Source organism: Scylla paramamosain, chromosome 39, assembly GCF_035594125.1.
Source record: "Scylla paramamosain isolate STU-SP2022 chromosome 39, ASM3559412v1, whole genome shotgun sequence".
Classification (NCBI taxonomy): Eukaryota; Metazoa; Arthropoda; class Malacostraca; order Decapoda; family Portunidae; genus Scylla; species Scylla paramamosain.
The window spans coordinates 8,094,813-8,115,072 of record NC_087189.1 but is presented as its reverse complement, the minus strand read 5'-3'; the positions used below and the strand labels follow the sequence as shown (position 1 = coordinate 8,115,072).

Below are 20,260 nucleotides of genomic sequence, written 5' to 3'. Positions count from 1 at the left end.
GTTAAATTAAGGATGTTAAATTACGGAAATAGTATGGATCAAGGATAATAAATTACGAAAATCTGCATTAAGGATACTGGAATAAATAAATTGTCTTGATTAAGGATGTTAGATTCAGGAAATATTCTGGATTAAGGACACTGGACTAAATAAATAGTCTGGATTAAAGATACTGGATGAAGTAATTGTTTGGACTAGAGATTGCAGGTTAAGAAAATAGCCTGAATTAAGGACAGTAGATTGAGAAGGTATTCTTGATTAAGGACAGTGAGTTAAAGACATTCCTTGGATGAAGGTCATTACGTTAAGAAAAGAGTTTAGACTAAGAATTATATACAAAATAGTATTCAGGGACGAGGGACTGAAATGTTCCTTAAAGGAGCAAAGGCTGTGCTTATATACAGATATATATTTTTTATATTATAATTTCTTATGAGAGCCTGAAACTAGGGTCACATTCTTGTTTACTGTGTGCTGGTGACCTGTTGATTAAATATTTAACATGATATGAAATAATATATAAGGAACAAGCTTTTAATAATGCCACATAATAAATTACATAAAATATTCCCCTAAAAATATTCCCCGTTGATCATTTATTTTAATTCAGCAATAACTATGATATAATATTTTTCTGAAAACTACTCTGCTCAATGAAACAAATTTTGCAGATAAACCAACAGACCTAAAAAAATTTTTAATTAATTTTGAACACTTCAACAAGGCATTGTGCATTGCATACGACTGAATGAATCACTGTTCAAGTAAGAACATGTTGTGTTTGTCATTCCTATAAGATGTTGGAAATGCTGCACCGGCTGTCAGTGACAAGAACGAGAACGGTAGCGTAAACATCGACGGCAAAGGAAGCAACAGCAAAAAACGAGTGCAATAAAACCAGCAGCAACAGCAACAACAACAACAACAACAACAACAACCAAACACAACAAAAATCACAACCCTTACAATCACACTGCAATCACATGCAATAAGACCAAACAACAACAACAACAACAACAACAAGCAAAATCAATCATAAAAGAGTAACATCCACACCGCAGCATTTCAACACTAGGAAAAGACTATTAAAATCAATTCAATTCAATTCAATTTTGCTCCCAGGTAGGCTTTCGGCCTGTCAGGCGGGCCAGAACTCTTCTCCAGTTAGTCCTCTCAAAACTTTCTTCCTCCCTCAATTCCTCCAACGTCCCCAGCCCATTCGCCTCCAGGATTTCTTCCACTCCGTCCTTCCATCTCTTCTTCGGTCTCCCTTTAGATCTTCTACCTTCTGGCCTCCAGTTCCATCTTTTCTTTGTAATTCTTTCTTCATGCATTATCTCCACATGTACAAGCCATCTTAGCTTAGCTTCTATTTTGCTTCTAACTGACGTTACTCATTTCTCTTATTTCAACATTTCTGATTCGATCTCTTCTAGTTTTATTTATTATTCCTCTTAAGGTTCTCATTTCTGCCGATTGAATTCTCCTCCAGTCTCTTGTTATTAATGTCCAACTTTCTGAAGCATATATTAAAATTGGTACCAGGACTGATTCAAATATAGTTTTCTTTGCCTCTGTAGGAATATGTTTATCCTTTAGGATAAATCTTTTTAACCCTTCCTTTCTACCCGGCATATACGCACCACAAACGCCACTACCACCATCATTACCACCACCACCACCACCACCATCACCACGACCACCATCACAAGAACGACCACAGCAACAACACGCGACTAACATAGGTTGGCGGCATAAGAGGTTGCAAGAAAAAAATAAATAAATAAATAAAATAATATATATATATATATATATATATATATATATATATATATATATATATATATATATATATATATATATATATATATATATATATATATATATATATATATATATATATATATATATATATATATATATATATATATATATATATATATTAAAGAAAACAGAAAGAAAATAAAAAAAACAAATAAAGAAAATAAAAGAAAATACAAAAAAAAATCTAATCTATCGCACGTTTTTTATCTATCCACGTTTTACTACAAATGAAATAAGAGCGAAAAGAAACCAAAATTGAGAAAAAAAAATCAAAATATTCGCAACATTCCTGTAAAGGTAAGAACTAAAAAAAAAGATGCCTGAAAAAAAGTCAAAATAAAAGAAAGAAAAAAAACGAAGTGACCTGGCGTATCGTGTGGAGTTTTGGCCCAATAATACTTCCACTTCACGCAGGAGGGAAAGGGAGAGGGAAGAGAGAGAGAGAGAGAGAGAGAGAGAGAGAGAGAGAGAGAGAGAGAGAGGGGGAGGGAGAGAACAGAGACAGAAAGAGATAAAGAGAGGGGGAGAGGGAGAAAGAGAGTGAGAAGAGTAGGAAAGAGGTCAGTGATGTGATACTTCTGAAGCTTAAAACTACCGGATCCTCTCACTCTCACCGCCCCATTCACTGGGCTTCTCGGTCACATTCACCCTCACTGCCTCCCTGACCGCATCCCAACAGAGGACGATAACAGGAGGCGTTGGCAGCATCCAAAACAGAGAATCCGGCCATAAAAGTGCACGTTTGAGATGCAGCACTCATGATTCTACAGGGAAAGTTACCCATGACGCAGTAACTCGCCGAAGACTGGCTATCGTTGACAGAATATTACTCGCTCCCCTACCTACCCTGCCTCACTCTGCCTCTCTCTCTCTCTCTCTCTCTCTCTCTCTCTCTCTCTCTCTCTCTCTCTCTCTCTCTCTCTCTCTCATCCCCTAATTTCGTCCAGGATTTTTTGAAGGAGAGCACCAACTTACTTTGAGAGATTTTTTTTTCTGACTTTATGAATTATTTACGTGCTAAGCCTATTCTTTACATGATAATGTCTGTGGGTGGGTGTGTGGGTGGGTGTGTGCGGTATTAAATGTGTCAGACTATTACCATTACTAATAATAATAATGATAATAAAAAATAAATAAAAAATAAATAAAGAAGAAGAAGAAGAAGAAGACGAAGAAGAAGAAGAAAAAAAAAAGAAGAAAAAGAAGAAAAAGAAAAAGAAGAAGAAAAAGAATTATTATTATTATTATTATTATTATTATTATTATTATTATTATTATTATTATTATTATTATCATTATTATTATTGTTATAATTATTACTATTATTATTATTATTATTATTATTATTATTATTATTATTATTATTATTATTATTATTATTATTATTATTGTTATTATTATTATTATTATTATTATTATTACTATTATTATCATTGTTATTACTATTATTATCATTATTATTATTAATATTATTTTTATTTTTATTAACATAGGTAAATAAAGCATATAATATAATAATACAGCAATAATGCTAAATAGCTACACAAGCACTGCATTGATAAGCTAAATGAAATAATAAAACAGTCAACCAGTGACACTTGGAACTCCACGGACATAACATACATAACATAAACTTGTCAAGCTGAAAGAAAATAATAGCAAAAATGAGAAATACATACAAAAAGTAAAACTAAACAGATCACTTGGCACCTGCCAAAACGATAATTACTCCCAGTGAGGTCTAAAGCAATGGATCAGGGGGTGCTGTGAACTAATCATTAAACCCAGCTGTGACCTCACTGACCGTTTCCCTTTGTGTCTCACAACACGAGGGGCAGTCACAGTCAAAAACTCCTTCACTAACAGAAAGTGTCAAAATCTTTCAAGATCTAACTCCTCTCGTGACTTTTGGAATCTAGCCAAAAATATCTAAAATAACTTTGCTTCTTCTTTCCCTCCTTTATTTCATCCAGAGGCCACCACTGCTATCACATCTATTTCTAAACAAACATATATACATAAATACATACATACATACATACATACATACATATTTATACACATGATTTCTTATAGGCTAGATTATTTGTCATGTGATGTGTAATTTACTAAGTGTTGGTTACACTTGATAAACATCAACTCCTCAAAGCGAACATCGTTCATTCTGCATCGTTCAGGACGAAAGACTTTCCCAGCAACAGAGAAAAGTGTCTCAACTGGAGCTGATGATGGTGGGATACACAGATATCGGAGAGCCAGTATAGCTAGTTGAGGTAATGGTGACTGATTCTGTTCCCAGAAGAGAAAGGGGTCACTGTCATCCTCTGTTGTTGGCTGACTCAGGTAGGATTGTACTTGTGATAAAGTTGATGTTAATGTACAGAGGGAAGAGCTCGTTGATGCTGATGGTGTCATGAATCTGAACAGCCTGCACTTCTTTGTAGGGGCCTCCTTATTTTCCTGAAGGGAACCCTTTTCTTCAGTGGTAGTGGACATAATTAGATGTACTTTAGACTTCAGTAGGGATGTGATGAACATGACTTGTTGTGGTGAGCACCTGTGTCTAGCACCTGTGTGGTGAGCGTGGGTCTAGGAGTGAAGCCAGCTGAAACATCGCCTTGTCTTCATAGATCTTCAGTGTTTTCTTGATGAAGCTTTTGAGAGTAGTAATCATCTTTGACTTGTATGTCTGTGACAGTTGTTCAGGCTCAGCTTTCAGTCCACGAATGCATGGAATTACTTTACTTGACGTTACAATATTCTCTCCCTGACACTCTAGAGTTGCTACTTCAAATGGCGTCAAGATGTCTGTTACTTCCTTGATGAGATTAAGTTCATATTTGGTAATCTTTACTGGACAGTTTAGCTGATCAAGCTTGGCTTCAGAAGGGAGCGAAGCATCTTATTACTGCTGTGCCATAGCGTTGCATTTTTGTCCCGAAGTCTGCATTGACTTCGAAAATGTCAGATGCCAGTGCAGAGTGACGAATGTGTGACGCTAGACGTGAGGCATTTCCAGTGACTCCTGAGGCAGGCCCTGCTTCTTGGAGCCCATCCTTCATAGTAGTTTGTAAAGTGTGAACAAAACATCTGACATGGCCAGGCAATAGCTGCAGGATGTTGTCATTGTTATCAGGAATGTGAAAGGTGTCATCCTCCTCTTCGCCTTCACTGTCTTGATTAGTGTCCGCATCGTCCACACCGGGAAGTGTCACGAGTGCTTTAAGCACATTGGTGCCACTGTCGGTTACAATTGTCAAAATCTTTGTTTGTAGGTTAAAGCTAGTGATGATTTCTGTGAACGTGGCATGGATCTTTTGTGCAGTGTGGGACCCTTTGAATCTTGTGCATGCCAACAGTGTTGATTGGAGCTGGAAGTTATCATTGAAGTGACATGTGATCCCAAATGTACGACCGCATCTGTCTGTTTGTCCAAAGGTCATGCAACTGTAATACAGACGTAACCAACAGAACAACACCTCTTATTGAGATATTCCTGTAGTTGTTGAGTTTGCGAAGGAATAAGCTTGCTGCTGAGCTCCTTGCGGCTTGGGCTGCTGTAGCTGGGCTTGGCCTTGTTAAGAAGAGCTTGAATGTTAGCATCCTCAACCCTTGAAAGAGGTTGGAGAGAGCCGGCAATGAAGCGAAGGAGTAACTTGTCCATTTCCTTTTGGCGGCGATCACTATTGCACCATTTTTTTTTTTTTTCCTTGTAATAGATATTCCAAAGTCAGTTATTGGAACAAGGGCTCCACCAGCTGCTGTTGTTACTGCCTCCACGTTGCTATCCACCTTGACATCTGGATGAGGTTTCTCAAAGTAGAAACAACTCAATACATTGCGGTAATTATATATATATATATATATATATATATATATATATATATATATATATATATATATATATATATATATATATATATATATATATATATATATATATATATATCTTGATTTATCTTGAAGCCTGAGGGGAGGGGGTAGTTTTTTCCTCTTTTCTCTTTTCTCCTCTCCTCTCCACTCCTCTCCTCTTTCCTCTCTTTTCTCTTCTCTTCTCTTCTCTTCTCTCCTCTCCTCTCCTCCTCTCTTCTCTTCTCTCCACTCTTTTCCTCTTCTCTTTTCATAACTTCTCTCCTTTTATCTTCTCTTCCCCTTCCTTGCCTTCATATTAAATTACATTTTCTCTCGTCTCTTCTCTTATCTCCTCTCTTCTCCTCTCCTCTCCTCTCCTCTCCTCTCCTCTCTCCTCTCCTGTCCTCTCCTCTCCTCTCCACTCCTTTCTCCTCTTCTCTCCTCTCCTCTGCTTTCCTCTCCTCTCCTCTCCTCTCAACTCCTGTCCTCTCCACTCCTTTCTCCTCTCCTCTGCTTTCCTCTCCTCTCCTCTCCTTCCTCCTCTCCTCCCCTCTCCTCTCCTCTCCTCTCCTCTCCTCGACTATCCTTTCTTTTCTCTCCTCTCCTCTCCTCTCCTCTCTCCCATCCTATCTCTCCTCCCCTTCCCTCTCCTCTATCCTATCTTCTCTCCTCTTCCCTTCTCACCTCTTCTCTCCTCTTCTCTTCTCTTCTCTTTTCTTCTCTTCTCTCCTCTCCTTTCCTCTGTTCTACTCTACTATAGTTAGTGCTTTCTCTTTTTTTCTTGCGTGAGAGAGAGAGAGAGAGAGAGAGAGAGAGAGAGAGAGAGAGAGAGAGAGAGAGAGAGAGAGAGAGAGAGAGAGAGAGAGAGAGAGAGAGAGAGAGAGAGAGAGAGAGAGAGAGAGAGAGAGAGAGAGAGAGAGAGAGAGAGAGAGAGAGAGAGAGAGAGAGAGAGAGAGAGAGAGAGAGAGAGAGAGAGAGAGAGAGAGAGAGAGAGAGAGAGAGAGAGAGAGAGAGAGAGAGAGAGAGAGAGAGAGAGAGAGAGAGAGAGAGAGAGAGAGAGAGAGAGAGAGAGAGAGAGAGAGAGAGAGAGAGAGAGAGAGAGAGAGAGAGAGAGAGAGAGAGGTGGGGGGAGGGGAGAGAGAGAGAGAGAGAGAGAGAGAGAGAGAGAGAGAGAGAGAGAGAGAGAGAGAGAGAGAGAGAGAGAGAGAGAGAGTCTTCTCCTGCCCAGAGCCATCATTCTCTTGCAAGTCAAATCTTGGCGTGCTTTTTGGAGTTTGTTAAGTTTGCTGTAATACATAATGTACCACTTTCATGTGCTGTAACATTTCCCATCACCGTCTTGACATTCATTACACTGTACGAGTATACCTTTGTGTTTAGATTTTCGCCTTGTATTATGATGTCTCTTTCTGTGCGCAATTTTAGGATTAAAGATAGTGGATTAAGAAAGTAGTCTGGTTTAAGAATACTAAGTAAGTAAGTAAGGAATACTTTTCGTATTTCCCCTTTGGACTGATTCTAATAGACCTCTATCCTTCCTGATATATTGGGACCAGAACTGCACAAGGTGTGACCAAAGACAAATATAACTTAAATATTACTTCGGGACTACTACTTTTAACACTCTTAAAAATGAATCCTAATACCCTATTTGCCCTGTTTCTGGCCTCTATGCATTGCTTTTTTAGACGGAGTTCAGAGCTAACTATAACTCTTAAATCTTTTTCATACCGTGAACCTACCAGAGCTTCCTTGTTTATTGTGTACCTACTGTATGGGTTTCCTCTACCTACGCTAAGTACTTTGCATTTGTTGATATTAAACTGCATTTGTCATTTGTCTGTCCATTCGTTTATCCTGTCCAAATCTGCCTGCAAGGCGATGGCATCCGATTCTGATCTAATAAATCTATCTTTTTAAAATTTTTTTTTATGTAGGAAGGGCACTGGCCAAGGGCAACAGAAATCCAATAAAAAATATGCCCACTGAAATGCCAGTCCCATAAAAGGGTTAAAGCAGTGGTCAAAAATTGATGAATAAGTGTCTTGAAACCTCCCTCTTGAAGGAATTCAAGTCATAGGAAGGTGGAAATACAGAAGCAGGCAAGGAGTTCCAGAGTTTACCAGAGAAATGAATGAATGATTGAGAATACTGGTTAACTCTTGCGTTAGAGAGGTGGAGAGAATAGGGGTGAGAGAAAGAAGAAAGTCTTGTGCAGCGAGGCCGCGGAAGGAGGGGAGGCATGCAGTTAGCAAGATCAGAAGAGCAGTTAGCATGAAAATAGCGGTAGAAGACAGCTAGATATGCAACATTGCGGCAGTGAGAGAGAGGCTGAAGACAGTCAGTTAGAGGAGAGGAGATGATGAGACGAAAAGCTTTTGATTCCACCCTGTCTAGAAGAGCAGTATGAGTGGAAACCCCCGAGACATGTGAAGCATACTCCATACATGGACGGATATGGCCCTTGTACAGAGTTAGCAGCTGGGGGGTGAGAAAAACTGCCGAAGAGACGTCTCAGAACACCTAACTTCATAGAAGCTGTTTTAGGTAGAGATGAGATGCGAAGTTTCCAGTTCAGATTATAAGTAAAGTACAGACCGAGGATGTTCAGTGTAGAAGAGGGGGACAGTTGAGTGTCATTGAAGAAGAGGAGATAGTTGTCTGGAAGGTTGTGTCGAGTTGATAGATGGAGGAATTGAGATTTTGAGGCATTGAACAATACCAAGTTTGCTCTGCCCCAATCAGAAATTTTAGAAAGATCAGAAGTCAAGCGTTCTGTGGCTTCCCTGCGTGAAATGTTTACCTCCTGAAGGGTTGGACGTCTATGAAAAGACTTGGAAAAGTGCAGGGTGGTATCATCAGCGTAGGAGTGGATAGGTCAAGAAGTTTGGTTTAGAAGATCATTAATGAATAATAAGAAGAGAGTCAGTGACAGGACAGAACCCTGACGAAAACCACTGTTAATAGGTTTAGGAGAAGAACAGTGACCGTCTACCACAGCAGCAATAGAACGGTCAGAAAGGAAACTTGAGATGAAGTTACAGAGAGAAGGATATAAAACGTAGGAGGGTAGTTTGGAAATCAAAGCTTTGTGCCAGACTCTATCAAAAGCTTTTGATATGTCCAAGGCAACAGCAAAAGTTTCACCAAAATCTCTAAAAGAGGATGACCAAGACTCAGTAAGGAAAGCCAGAAGATCACCAATAGAGCGGCCTTGACGGAACCCATACTGGCGATCAGATAGAAGGTTGTGAAGTGATAGATGTTTAAGAATCTTCCTGTTGAGGATAGATTCAAAAACTTTAGATAGGCAGGAAATTAAAGCAATTGGACGGTAGTTTGAGGGATTAGAACGGTCACCCTTTTTAGGAACAGGTTGAATGTATGCAAACTTCCAGCAAGAAGGAAAGGTAGATGTTGACAGACAGAGCTGAAAGAGTTTGAGTAGGCAAGGTGCAAGCACGGAGGCACAATTTCGGAGAACAATAGGAGGGATCCCATCAGGTCCATAAGCCTTCCGAGGGTTTAGGCCAGCAAGGGCATGGAAAACATCATTGTGAAGAATTTTAATACGTGACATGAAGTAGTCAGAGGGTGGAGGAGAGGGAGGAACAAGCCCAGAATCGTCCAAGGTAGAGTTTTTAGCAAAGGTTTGAGCAAAGAGTTCAGCTTTAGAAATAGATGTGATAGCAGTGGTGCCATCTGGTTGAAAAAGAGGAGGGAAAGAAGAAGAAGAAAAGTTATTGGAGATATTTTTGGCTAGATGCCAGAAATCACGAGGGGAGTTAGATCTTGAAAGGTTTTGACATTTTCTTTTAATGAAGGAGTTTTTGGCTAGTTGGAGAACAGACTTGGCATGGTTCCGGGCAGAAATATATATAGTACATGAGATTCTGGTGATGGAAGGTTTAAGTACCTTTTGTGGGCCACCTCTCTATCATGTATAGCACGAGAACATGCTGTGTTAAACCAAGGTTTAGAAGGTTTAGGACGAGAAAAAGAGTGAGGAATATATGCCTCCATGCCAGACACTATCACCTCTGTTATGCGCTCAGCACACAAAGACGGGTCTCTGACACGGAAGCAGTAGTCATTCCAAGGAAAATCAGCAAAATACCTCCTCAGGTCCCCCCAATTAGCAGAGGCAAAGCGCCAGAAGTACTTTCGCTTAGGGGGATCCTGAGGAGGGATTGGAGCGATAGGACAAGATAAAGATATGAGATTGTGATCGGAGGAGCCCAACGGAGAAGAGAGGGTGACAGCATAAGCAGAAGGATTAGAGGTCAGGAAAAGGTCAAGAATGTTGGGCGTATCTCCAAGACGGTCAGGAATACGAGTAGGGTGTTGCACCAATTGCTCTAGGTCATGGAGGATAGCAAAGTTGTAGGTTAGTTCACCAGAATAGTCAATGAAGGGAGAGGAAAGCCAAAGCTGGTGGTGAACATTGAAGTCTCCAAGAATGGAGATCTCTGCAAAAGGGAAGAGGGTCAGAATATGCTCCACTTTGGAAGTTAAGTAGTCAATGAATTTCTTATAGTCAGAGGAGTTAGGTGAGAGGTATACAGCACAGATAAATTTAGTATGAGAGTGACTCTGTAGTCGTAGCCAGATGGTGGAAAACTCGGAAGATTCAAGAGCGTGGGCACGAGAGCAGGTTAAGTCATTGCGCACATAAACGCAGCATCCAGCTTTGGATCGAAAATGAGGATAGAGAAAGTAGGAGGGAACAGAAAAGGGGCTACTGTCAGTTGCCTCAGACACCTGAGTTTCAGTGAGGAAAAGAAGATGAGGTTTAGAAGAGGAGAGGTGGTGTTCTACAGATTGAAAATTAGATCTTAGACCGCGTATGTTGCAGAAGTTAATGAAGAAAAAGTTGAGGGGGGGGTGTCAAGACACTTAGGGTCGTCGACAGAAAGGCAGTTCGACCTGGGGACATTTATGGTCCCCTCCCCAGATGGGGACTCCGAGGCTGGTGTAGGAGTCGCCATGATGATTTTAAAATTTTTGAGTGAATGTTGTGTGTGTTATTAAGTGCTTGTAGTTTTGTGTGGAGGAAGAGAGTTGTCTTTAGAGGGCAGGCTGTGACTGCCCCCTTGTGTTGTGAGACACAAAGGGAAACGTTCAGTGAGGTCACAGCTGAGTTTAATGATAAGTTCACAGCACCTCCTGAACAGTGCTTTAGACCTCACTGGGAGTAATTATCGTTTCGGTAGGTGTTTACTGCCTCCTCCTACTATCTTCGTGTCATCCGCAAATTTACTAACATCACTACTAATTCCACTATGTAAGTCACTGATATATATTACAAACAAAAATGCCCCTAATATTGATCCTTCTGGCACCCCACTAATTACATGACCCCATTCGGATTTAGAGCCGTTTATTACAACTCTCTGTCGCCTGTCGCTTAGCCACATTATCCAGCCTAACACCTTCCCATCTCTCCTGTGCCCCCTAACATCAATCAGTAGCCTCTGATGGGGTTCCTTGTCAAACGCTTTTACTAAAGTCTAGATATAGGATGTCATAACTATCACCATTATCTGCCGCCTCATTAACCTTACTGTAAAAACTAACAAGTTCGTAACGCAAAACTTCGTGAAGCCATGCTGTGGCTGATTTATCAAGTTATGTTTGTCTAAATGCTCTTTAATGTTTCTCACTATTATTTAGTCCATTATTTTACCTACAACAGAAGTTAAACTGACAGGTCTATAATCAGACGTTAAAGTTTTATCTCCTTTCTTAAAGATGGGTACTACATTCGCCTGCCTTAACTAATGTTAAAGCAGACGGTACCTCACCTGACTCCTAAGGACAGAAACTAACGGTTCACTAATATCCTCTTTCCATTCCTGAAGTACTCTGGAATATATTTCATCTGGTCCTGGTGATTTGAACTTTTCAGCTTATCTATCTCATGTTCCAGTATCTGTCAGCTTCTCATTCTGTTCTACTCTAAAACATCTCACTGTTCGGCATTTTCTGCATGTTTTCCTGGTGAAGACAGTTAAAAATACTCATTCACAGTTTTACTAATCTCCTTCCCAAAACTAACCAGCTCCCATTCTGCTGCCTTTAAGGGGCCTATTGTTTCTCTATTCTTAGCTTTTAAGTGTTGTGGTGCTTAACACGCTGAAAAAAAACAAAGAAAAAAAAAATTCAGACACGTTTCTAGTAATGTCGTTTCGTTTCTTCACAAAGGGACCTTTGCATGCATTTTGGTGTTTGGCTACCTAACAATGTGAAAAACACTCAAAATGCACGTTTTAGCTAATGTTGTTCCATTTCTACATGTAGAGTCCTATTCATCCGTTTTAGAGTTTTAGTACCTAAGCTCAAAAACATTAATAAAACTTGTTTCTCGTAATGTTCTTTCGTTTCCCCATATAGGATGTTTCGTATGCACTTTGGCGTTTCGGGACTTAACAAGATGAAGGACACTCAGAAAACCCGTTGTTGGTAATGTTATTCTGTTTCTCCATTAAGAGTGCGGTTTAGATTTGGTACCTATAAATATAAAAAACACTTATAAGACACGTTTTTCATAATGTCATTTCGTTTCCCAATATAGAATGCTTTGTATGAATTTTGGCGTTTTTGTACGTAACATACTCAAAACACTCAATATACAAGTTTTTGGTAATGTTATTCTGTTTCTCCATAAAGGGTGTTTTTGCATGCGTTTTTTAGCGTTTTTGAACGTAAAAAGCTTAAAAACACTTGAAAGTCACGTTTTTTTGGTAATGTTATTTTGTATCCCTATATAAAGTGCTTTCCATGCTATTTAGCGTTTTGGTGCTTAACACGCTGAAAAACACAGAAAAGACACGTTTCTGATAATGTCGTAATGTCGTATAATGGGTTTTTGCAAGCATATTGGCGTTTTCGTACCTGACGATATGAAAAACACTCACATTAATACATTTTTTTAATGTTGTTCTGTTTCTCCATACAGTATGCTGTTCATGCATTTTAACGTTTCTAGTAATATCCTCTCGTTTCCCCCATACAGGATTCTTTGCATGCATTTTGGCATTTTGTTACCTAATAATGTTAAAAAATGCTAAAAGAAAACTTTTTGGTAATGTTCTTTTTCTCCATCAAGAGTGCTATTCTCGCGTTTTAGCGTTTTGTACCAAAAAACTAAAACAACACTCATAATACACGTTTCTCATAATGTCCTTTCGTTTCCCTATATAAGATGCTTTACATGCATTTTGACTTTTTTGTACGCAACAAGCTCAAAAACACTAAAAATACGCATGCATGAGGTATCTTGCATGCGGTTTAGCGTTTTGGTACGTAAGAAGGTCAAAAAACACTCTAAAGACACGTTTTTGGTAAAGTTATTTTTTATCCCCAAATAGGGTGCTTTCTAAGCTTTTTAACGTTTTACGTTTAACGTTTTTTTTTTTTTGGTACTGTTATTGTGTTTCTCCATGAAGGGTGTTTTGCAAGAGTTTCAGTGTTTTTTTTTTATTTACATAAAAACCTGAAAAAAAAACGTTCTAAATAAAAATTTTTTTTTTTCACATATAGAGTGATTTCCTTGTTTTCTTAGCGCTTTGGTGCCTAACATGTCAAAAAATGCACAAAGGTCACGTTTCTGACAATGAAGTTTCGCTTCTCTATATACGGGGCTTTGTATGCATTTTGGCTTTTTGGTACCTAACAATGTGAAAAACACACAAAAGGCATGTTTTTGGTAATGTTCTTCTTTTCTATATATAGAGTGCTATTCATGCGTTTTATTATTATTATTATTATTTATGATTGCTATTCTTGCGTTCAGGTAACCAAGAAGCTCAAAAAACAATTACAATACATTTTTCTCGTAATGTTCTTTTCTTTCCCAATATAGGGTACTTTACACGCATTTTGGCGTTTTGTTTCCTAACAATGTGAAAACACTCAAAGTACACGAATTTGGTAAAGTTTGTTCTGTTTCTCCATATAAAGTTCTATTCACGCGTTTTAGCGTTTTGGTACATTAGAAGCTCAAAAACACTCATAATACATGTTTCTCTTAATGCTCTTTCGTTTCCCCATGTCCTTTGCTTTGCTTGAACTTTTAATACATAATAAGAGAGAGAGAGAGAGAGAGAGAGAGAGAGAGAGAGAGAGAGAGAGAGAGAGAGAGAGAGAGAGAGAGAGAGAGAGAGAGAGAGAGAGAGAGAGAGTTCTCTTTACGCTTTTTAGCGTTTTGGTACCTAAGAAACTCAAAAACATGTTTCTTTTAACGTCTTTTCGTTTCCTCATAAAAGATTCTTTGGATGCATTTTGGCGTAATAAGCTCAAAAACACTCAAAATACACGTTTTTGGTAATGTTATTCTGTTTCTCCGTAAAATGTGTTTTGAATGCGTTTAAGCGTTTTGGTACGTAACAAGCTCAAAAACAATCAAAAGAAAAGTTTTGATAATGTTTTTATTCCTATATAGGATATTTTCCCTTTTTTTTAGTCGCTCAAAACACACAAAAGAGACGTTTCTGATAATGTCGTTTCGTTTTCCCATATAAAAAGTTTTCCATGCATTTTAGCTTTTTCGTATCTAAGAATGTGAAAAATACTCAAAATACACATTTCTGGCAAATTTTTTTTTCTCTCTCTCTCTGCATGCGTTTAAGCGTTTTGATAAATAAGACGCTCAAAAACACTCATAATACACGTTTCTCGTAATGTTCTCGTAATGTTCTCTAAATAGGGTATTTTGCATGAATTTTGGCGTTTTGATCCCTAGCAACGTGAAAACACTCAAACTACACGTTTTTTGTAATGTTGTCCTGTTTCTCTATATCAGGGGTTCTTAACCTTTTGATGGTTCCATACCCCCAATGGATTGTCGAATATGGTCCCATACCCCCTTCACTTGACTGTTCAAATAATTATCACCAATCCTATTATTTGCCAGTATGTCTTCCAGATACGAGTATTTCAATCGCTTGAATTTACTGTACTTTAGATACGGATTACTAGGAAAAAAACATAACCATTGATAATTTAATTATTTTTTTACTGAAAGCAAAATTAATAAAGTTATAGTTCCGTTTTATTATGCAAAAAAAAAAAAAAAAAAAAAAAGAACAGAACATAAATGTGCAAGTTTTTAGTCCCTCGACTACATAAAAACATAACCATTGATAATTTTATTATTTTTTTTACTGAAAGCAAAATTAATAAAGTTATAGTTCCATTTTATTTGTAAAAAAGAACAGAACATAAGTATGCAAGTTTTTAGTACCTCGACTACATAAAAACAACCATTGATAATTTATTATATTTTTTTACTGAAAGCAAAATTAATAAAGTTATAGTTTCGTTTTATTACACAAAAATGAACAACATAAATGTGCAAGTTTTTAGTACCTCGACTACATGAAACAGACTTTTACTAATCTAGTGAGATATTTGCTGTTGTTTTTGTGCTATCAAAGCATGGAATCGTGGTACAGTTACTGACAAAGCTACTCGCATGTCATCTGACACATCAAGTCGATTTCTCTACTTTGATTTCATATTTAATAATGCAGAGAAGCCTGTTTCACAGAGATACGTAATTGTGAAGGGAACCAAAACATGCATTGCCCTAATTGCCAAACTTGGGTAAGCAGAGATTTGTTCACACCAAAAATGCTTGGCATCCATCCCAGCCCTTTCGAAATCAGCTTTCTTTCTTGGGTTCTCTTGGAATTCAATGAAATCATCCTTTGATAAATCGTTATCACTCATTCTTGATATATCAAATGAGAAAGGATTTAGTATCCAACTCGACTCCATGGTAAGATCATCAATATCTGAAAAGTAACCCTCAAAATTTGTACTTAGAACTTCCAAATGATTCTTGACTTCTTGAATTATTTCTACAGATAGTTTTTTACCATCTCCAATAAGGATATTGTCAAGGATTGGAAAGTTTGCCAGGTTTCCGCTTTCAACACGGCGACTCCAGATAGGTAATTTCCTTGTGAATGCAACAACTTTTCCTCTGGCTTGAATGATATCCACATCCCTTCCCTGCATTGATGTGTTCAGATCATTGAGAAGACTGAAAACAATAAACTCTAACAACAACAATAAACAATAAGGCTAACAATAAACTGCTCATCTTCAAAATGATTTGCTAGAGGTGACTGTTGATGCTTCAGAAATTCGAGAATTTCATCGCGAAGTTCCACTACACGTGTGAAAACACTGCCACGACTCAGCCAACGTACCTCTGTGTGGTACAGCAACACTCCGTGTTCCGCTCCAATCTCGTCACATAATTTTTTAAACAGCCTCTGATTCAATGCACGTCCACGAATAAAGTTGACTGTTTGCACAACTATTCTCATCGCCTCTTTAAATTTCTTTGGCAATGTTTTGGATGCCAGAGCTTGGCGATGTAGAACACAGTGTGTGGTGAGCACATGTGGAGCTTTCTCCTTGACCATAGCAATGAATCCAGATTTTTTGCCAATCATGGCAGGAGCGCCATCCGTACAAATAGACCCAATCAAATCCCATGACAGCTCATGGTGATCAAAAAAAAGATTGGATCAGTTTGAATATGTCAACTGCTTTGGTTGTTGTTTCAAGTCTTTCACAGAATAAAAACTCTTCCTTGATGTTCTTTTCATGTACATATCGTACAAATACAAGCAATTGACTGTGGTTTGACACGTCCGTTGATTCATCGATCTGCATGCTAATTTTTGCAGGACTTTGTTTAATCTCGTTGACAACTTGGGCTGTTATGTCTTCACTCATGTCTTTAATTCTCTGGCGTACAGTGTCGTTCGACAAGGAGACCTGACTTAGTTGCTTCGCGGCCTCCTCTCCCAGCACAATTTTTGCCATTTCCAGCGCACAAGGTTTTACGAGGGTCTCCCCTGTTATGTGGGGCTTCTTTTCTCTGGCAATCATGTACGAAACTTTGTAGGAGGCTTCCAGAAGAGGTTTTCCTGGAGCAGAAAACCCATATGATGAAAGAGTTGCTTTCTGATCATAGCGAACTCTTCTCAACTTAAAAGCCTCAAGCGATGTGCCAACATGACTACTGTGTTTGCTTTCGAAATGTTCCCTCAGTCCTGATGGCTTCAAATTTCCATTGCTCATAACCAAATTGCACAGCATGCACTGGGGTCTTTCTGTTCCATCTCGTTCTGTCACGCAGGTGAAACCAAAACCTACATATGAATCATTCCATTTCCTTTTTTTGACAGACGACATTTTCCATCAAATCTGTGAAAAGAAAAAGAAAAAAAAACTGTCAAACACAACAGAGATAACACTGTTCGTACTACAATATAAACACATAATTATATAATAAAATAAATAAAAGATATATATATATATATATATATATATATATATATATATATATATATATATATATATATATATATATATATATATATATATATATATATATGCTACTACAGCGTGAGATCTAACTCTCGTTAACAATATAGTGTAGCAAACACACACACACACACACACACACACACACACACACACACACAATGTATAACAGAAATATAGATACACTCACATGAAAATGTGAATAAGAGATGGACGGAAAAAATAGTCTTCTCTCCACGACGCCAACAGCTCAACTGACAACTGATGACAACGGCTAAATTTAAAACACTGGAAAGAGTCAACCGCCGTCATGTAGGGTAGCGCGCGCATCGCACTGGCAGAGAGGGAAACTACCAGTACCCAGAAATCGAGTCCCAGACCCCCGGCCTTTGGTTCCCATACCCCCAAGGGGTACGGATACCCCCGGTTAAGAACCCCTGCTCTATATGTAGCGCTATTCACGCTTTTTTGAGTTTTGATACCTAAAAAGCCCAAAATCTTTTTCATATTACACTTTCTCGTAATTTCCTTTCGTTTCCCCATCCAGGGTGAACATAAACATTTTTCCTAATGTTCTTTTATATTCCAATAGAGGGTACATTTTATTTATTTATTTCTATTTATTTAGCGTTTTGGTGAGTGACAGGCTAAAAACCACAAAAACGACAACTTTCTGGTTAAATCGTTTCATTTCCCCATATAAAGGGTTCTGCATGCATTTCGGCATTTTGGTACCAAACAATGTGAAAAACCCTCAAAATACACGTTTTTGATAATGTTATTCTGTTTCTCGATAAAGGGTGCTTTGTATGCGTTTTAGCGTTTTGGTACATAAAAAGCTCAAAAATACTGAAAAGAAACGTTTCTTGTTATGTCCCTTCATTGCCCTATATAGGGGGCTTTGCATCCATTTTGGTGTTTTGCTTTGTGAAAAAAAAAATAAATAAACATGTTTTTGGTAATGTTGTTCTGTTTCTCCATATAGAGGGCTATCCATGGGTATTAGTCTAATAACTATGATGCTCAAAAACACTCATTTTTTTTTCTTTCGCAATATCCTATCGATTCCCAATGTACGATGCATTCTATGCATTTTGGCGTTTCGGTACCTAACAAAATGAAAAACACTCAAAACACGTTTTTGGCAATCTGTTTCTCCATAAAGCGTTTTAGCGTCTTAGTGCCTAAAAAGCTCAAAATCCCTCATGATACATGTTTCTCGTAATGTCGGTTGCTTTGCATGTATCTTGGCGTTTTTGTATTTAACAAGTTCAAAACACTTAAAATATACTTTCTTCGTAAAGTTATTCTGTTTCTCCATGAACGATTTTTTTTTTCATGCGTTTTAGCTTTTTGGTAAGGAGCATAAAACATTTAAAAGAAACGTTTTTGGTAATGTTGTTTTATATTCCCATACGGGGTGCTTCCCATACTATTTAGCGTGATGCCTAACACGGTAAAACACACACACACACACACACACACACACACACACACACACACACACACACACACACACACACACACACACACACACACACACACACACACACAAACACACGAAAAAAAAAGGCAGGTTTCTCATAATGTCTTTTCATTTCCCCATGTAGGGGGTTTTGCATGCATTTCGGCGTTTTCCTACTTAGCAATGTCAAAAACGCTCAAAATACACGTTTTAGATAATGTTCTATTTCTCCATATAGAGTGGTATTCATTTTTTTTAGTGTTTTGGTATCTAAAGAGCTCAAAAACACTCATAATTCACGTTTCTCTTAATGTTCTTTCGTTTCTTCATATAAAGTGCTTTGAATGCATTTTGGCGTTTTTGTACGTAATACGTAAAAAAAAAAAGATAAATAAATAAAATAAAAACTAAAAATACACGTTTTCGGTAATGTTATTCTCTCTCAATAAAGGCTGTTTTGTATGCATTTCAGCGTAAGAACCTAAAAACACACTCTAAAGACACGCTTAAGACACATAAAATTTACGTTTTTGGTAGTGTTATTTTTTATTCCCATATAGGGTGTTTTCCATGCTATTTAGCGTTTTCGTCTCTAACACGCTGGGAAACACACAAAAGACACGTTTGTTTTAATTTCGTTGTATTTCCACAATTAATGGGCTTTGCAAGCATTCTGGCGTATTGGTACCTAACAACTTGAAAACATAAAATACACGTTTTTGATAATGTTGTTCTGTTTCTTTATATAGAGTGCTATTCATGAATAGCACTCTTGTTGTTTTGGTGCATAAAAAGCTAAAAAACACTCATAATACACGTTTCTCGTAATATCCTTTTGTTTCCCTATATATGATGTATTACATGCGTTTTAGCGTTTCGCCACTTAACAAGTGAAAAACACTCAAAAATCAGTTTTTGGTAATGTTGTTAGGTTTCTCCAAAAAGTGTGTTATTCACGAGATTTAGACTTTTGATAAGTAATAAACTTAAAAACACTCATAACATACGTTTCTTATAATGTCCTTTCGTTTCCTCAGATAGAGTGCCTTACATACATTTTGGCGTTTTTTTATGTAATAAGCTATAAAACACTGAAAAATACACGTTTTTGGTAATGTTCTCTCTATTAATTAATGTTTCTCTATTAAGAATTATTCAAGCATTTTAGCGTTTTCGTACCTAACAAACTAAAAAAATCTCATAATAAACGTTTATCATAATTTCTTTTCGTTTCCCCATAGAGTTTACTTTCCATTGTTTTTTGGTGTTTTCTACGTACCAAGCTCAAAATCACTCAAAATATACGTTTTCGGTAAAGTTATAGTTTCTCCATAAAATGTGTTTTGCATGCGTTTTACTGTTCCATACGTAAGTAGCTCAAAAACACTCGAAAGAAACTTTCTGGTAATGTTGTTGTATTTTCCCATAATCGGCGCTTTTAATGCTTTTAGCGATGTCGCTTCTTTTCGCCGTATAGAGGCGTTTTCACACCTGCGAGTAATAATGTGAAATACACTAAAAAATACACGTTTTTGGCAATGTTGTTCTGTTTCTCCATATAAAGTTCTATCCATGCCTCTTAGCGTTTTGGAACCTACGAAGCTGAAAAACACGTTTCTCATAATATCCTTTCGTTTTCCCATTTAGGGTACTTTCCATGCATTTTGGCGTTTTAGTACGTAACAAGCTCAAAACACTCAAAATACTTGTTTTTGGTAATGTTAATCTTTTTTTCCATTGAGTTTTTTGCATGTTCAAAGATACTGAAAAAAA

The 20,260-nt window shown here is 37.6% G+C and overlaps 1 protein-coding gene across 1 annotated transcript; it reads right to left on the bottom strand.

The window, feature by feature from the left end:
• Window positions 1-15,180: 15,180 nt before the first annotated feature.
• On the bottom strand, window positions 15,181-16,776 carry LOC135092009 (protein FAM200C-like). The gene is made up of 3 exons (XM_063990120.1): window positions 16,318-16,776; window positions 15,894-16,190; window positions 15,181-15,693 (listed from the first exon to the last, which is right to left on the bottom strand). The coding sequence occupies exons 1-3, from the start codon at window positions 16,774-16,776 to the stop codon at window positions 15,181-15,183; spliced, it is 1,269 nt and encodes a 422-aa protein (XP_063846190.1).
• Between the last annotated feature and the right edge of the window lie 3,484 nt (window positions 16,777-20,260).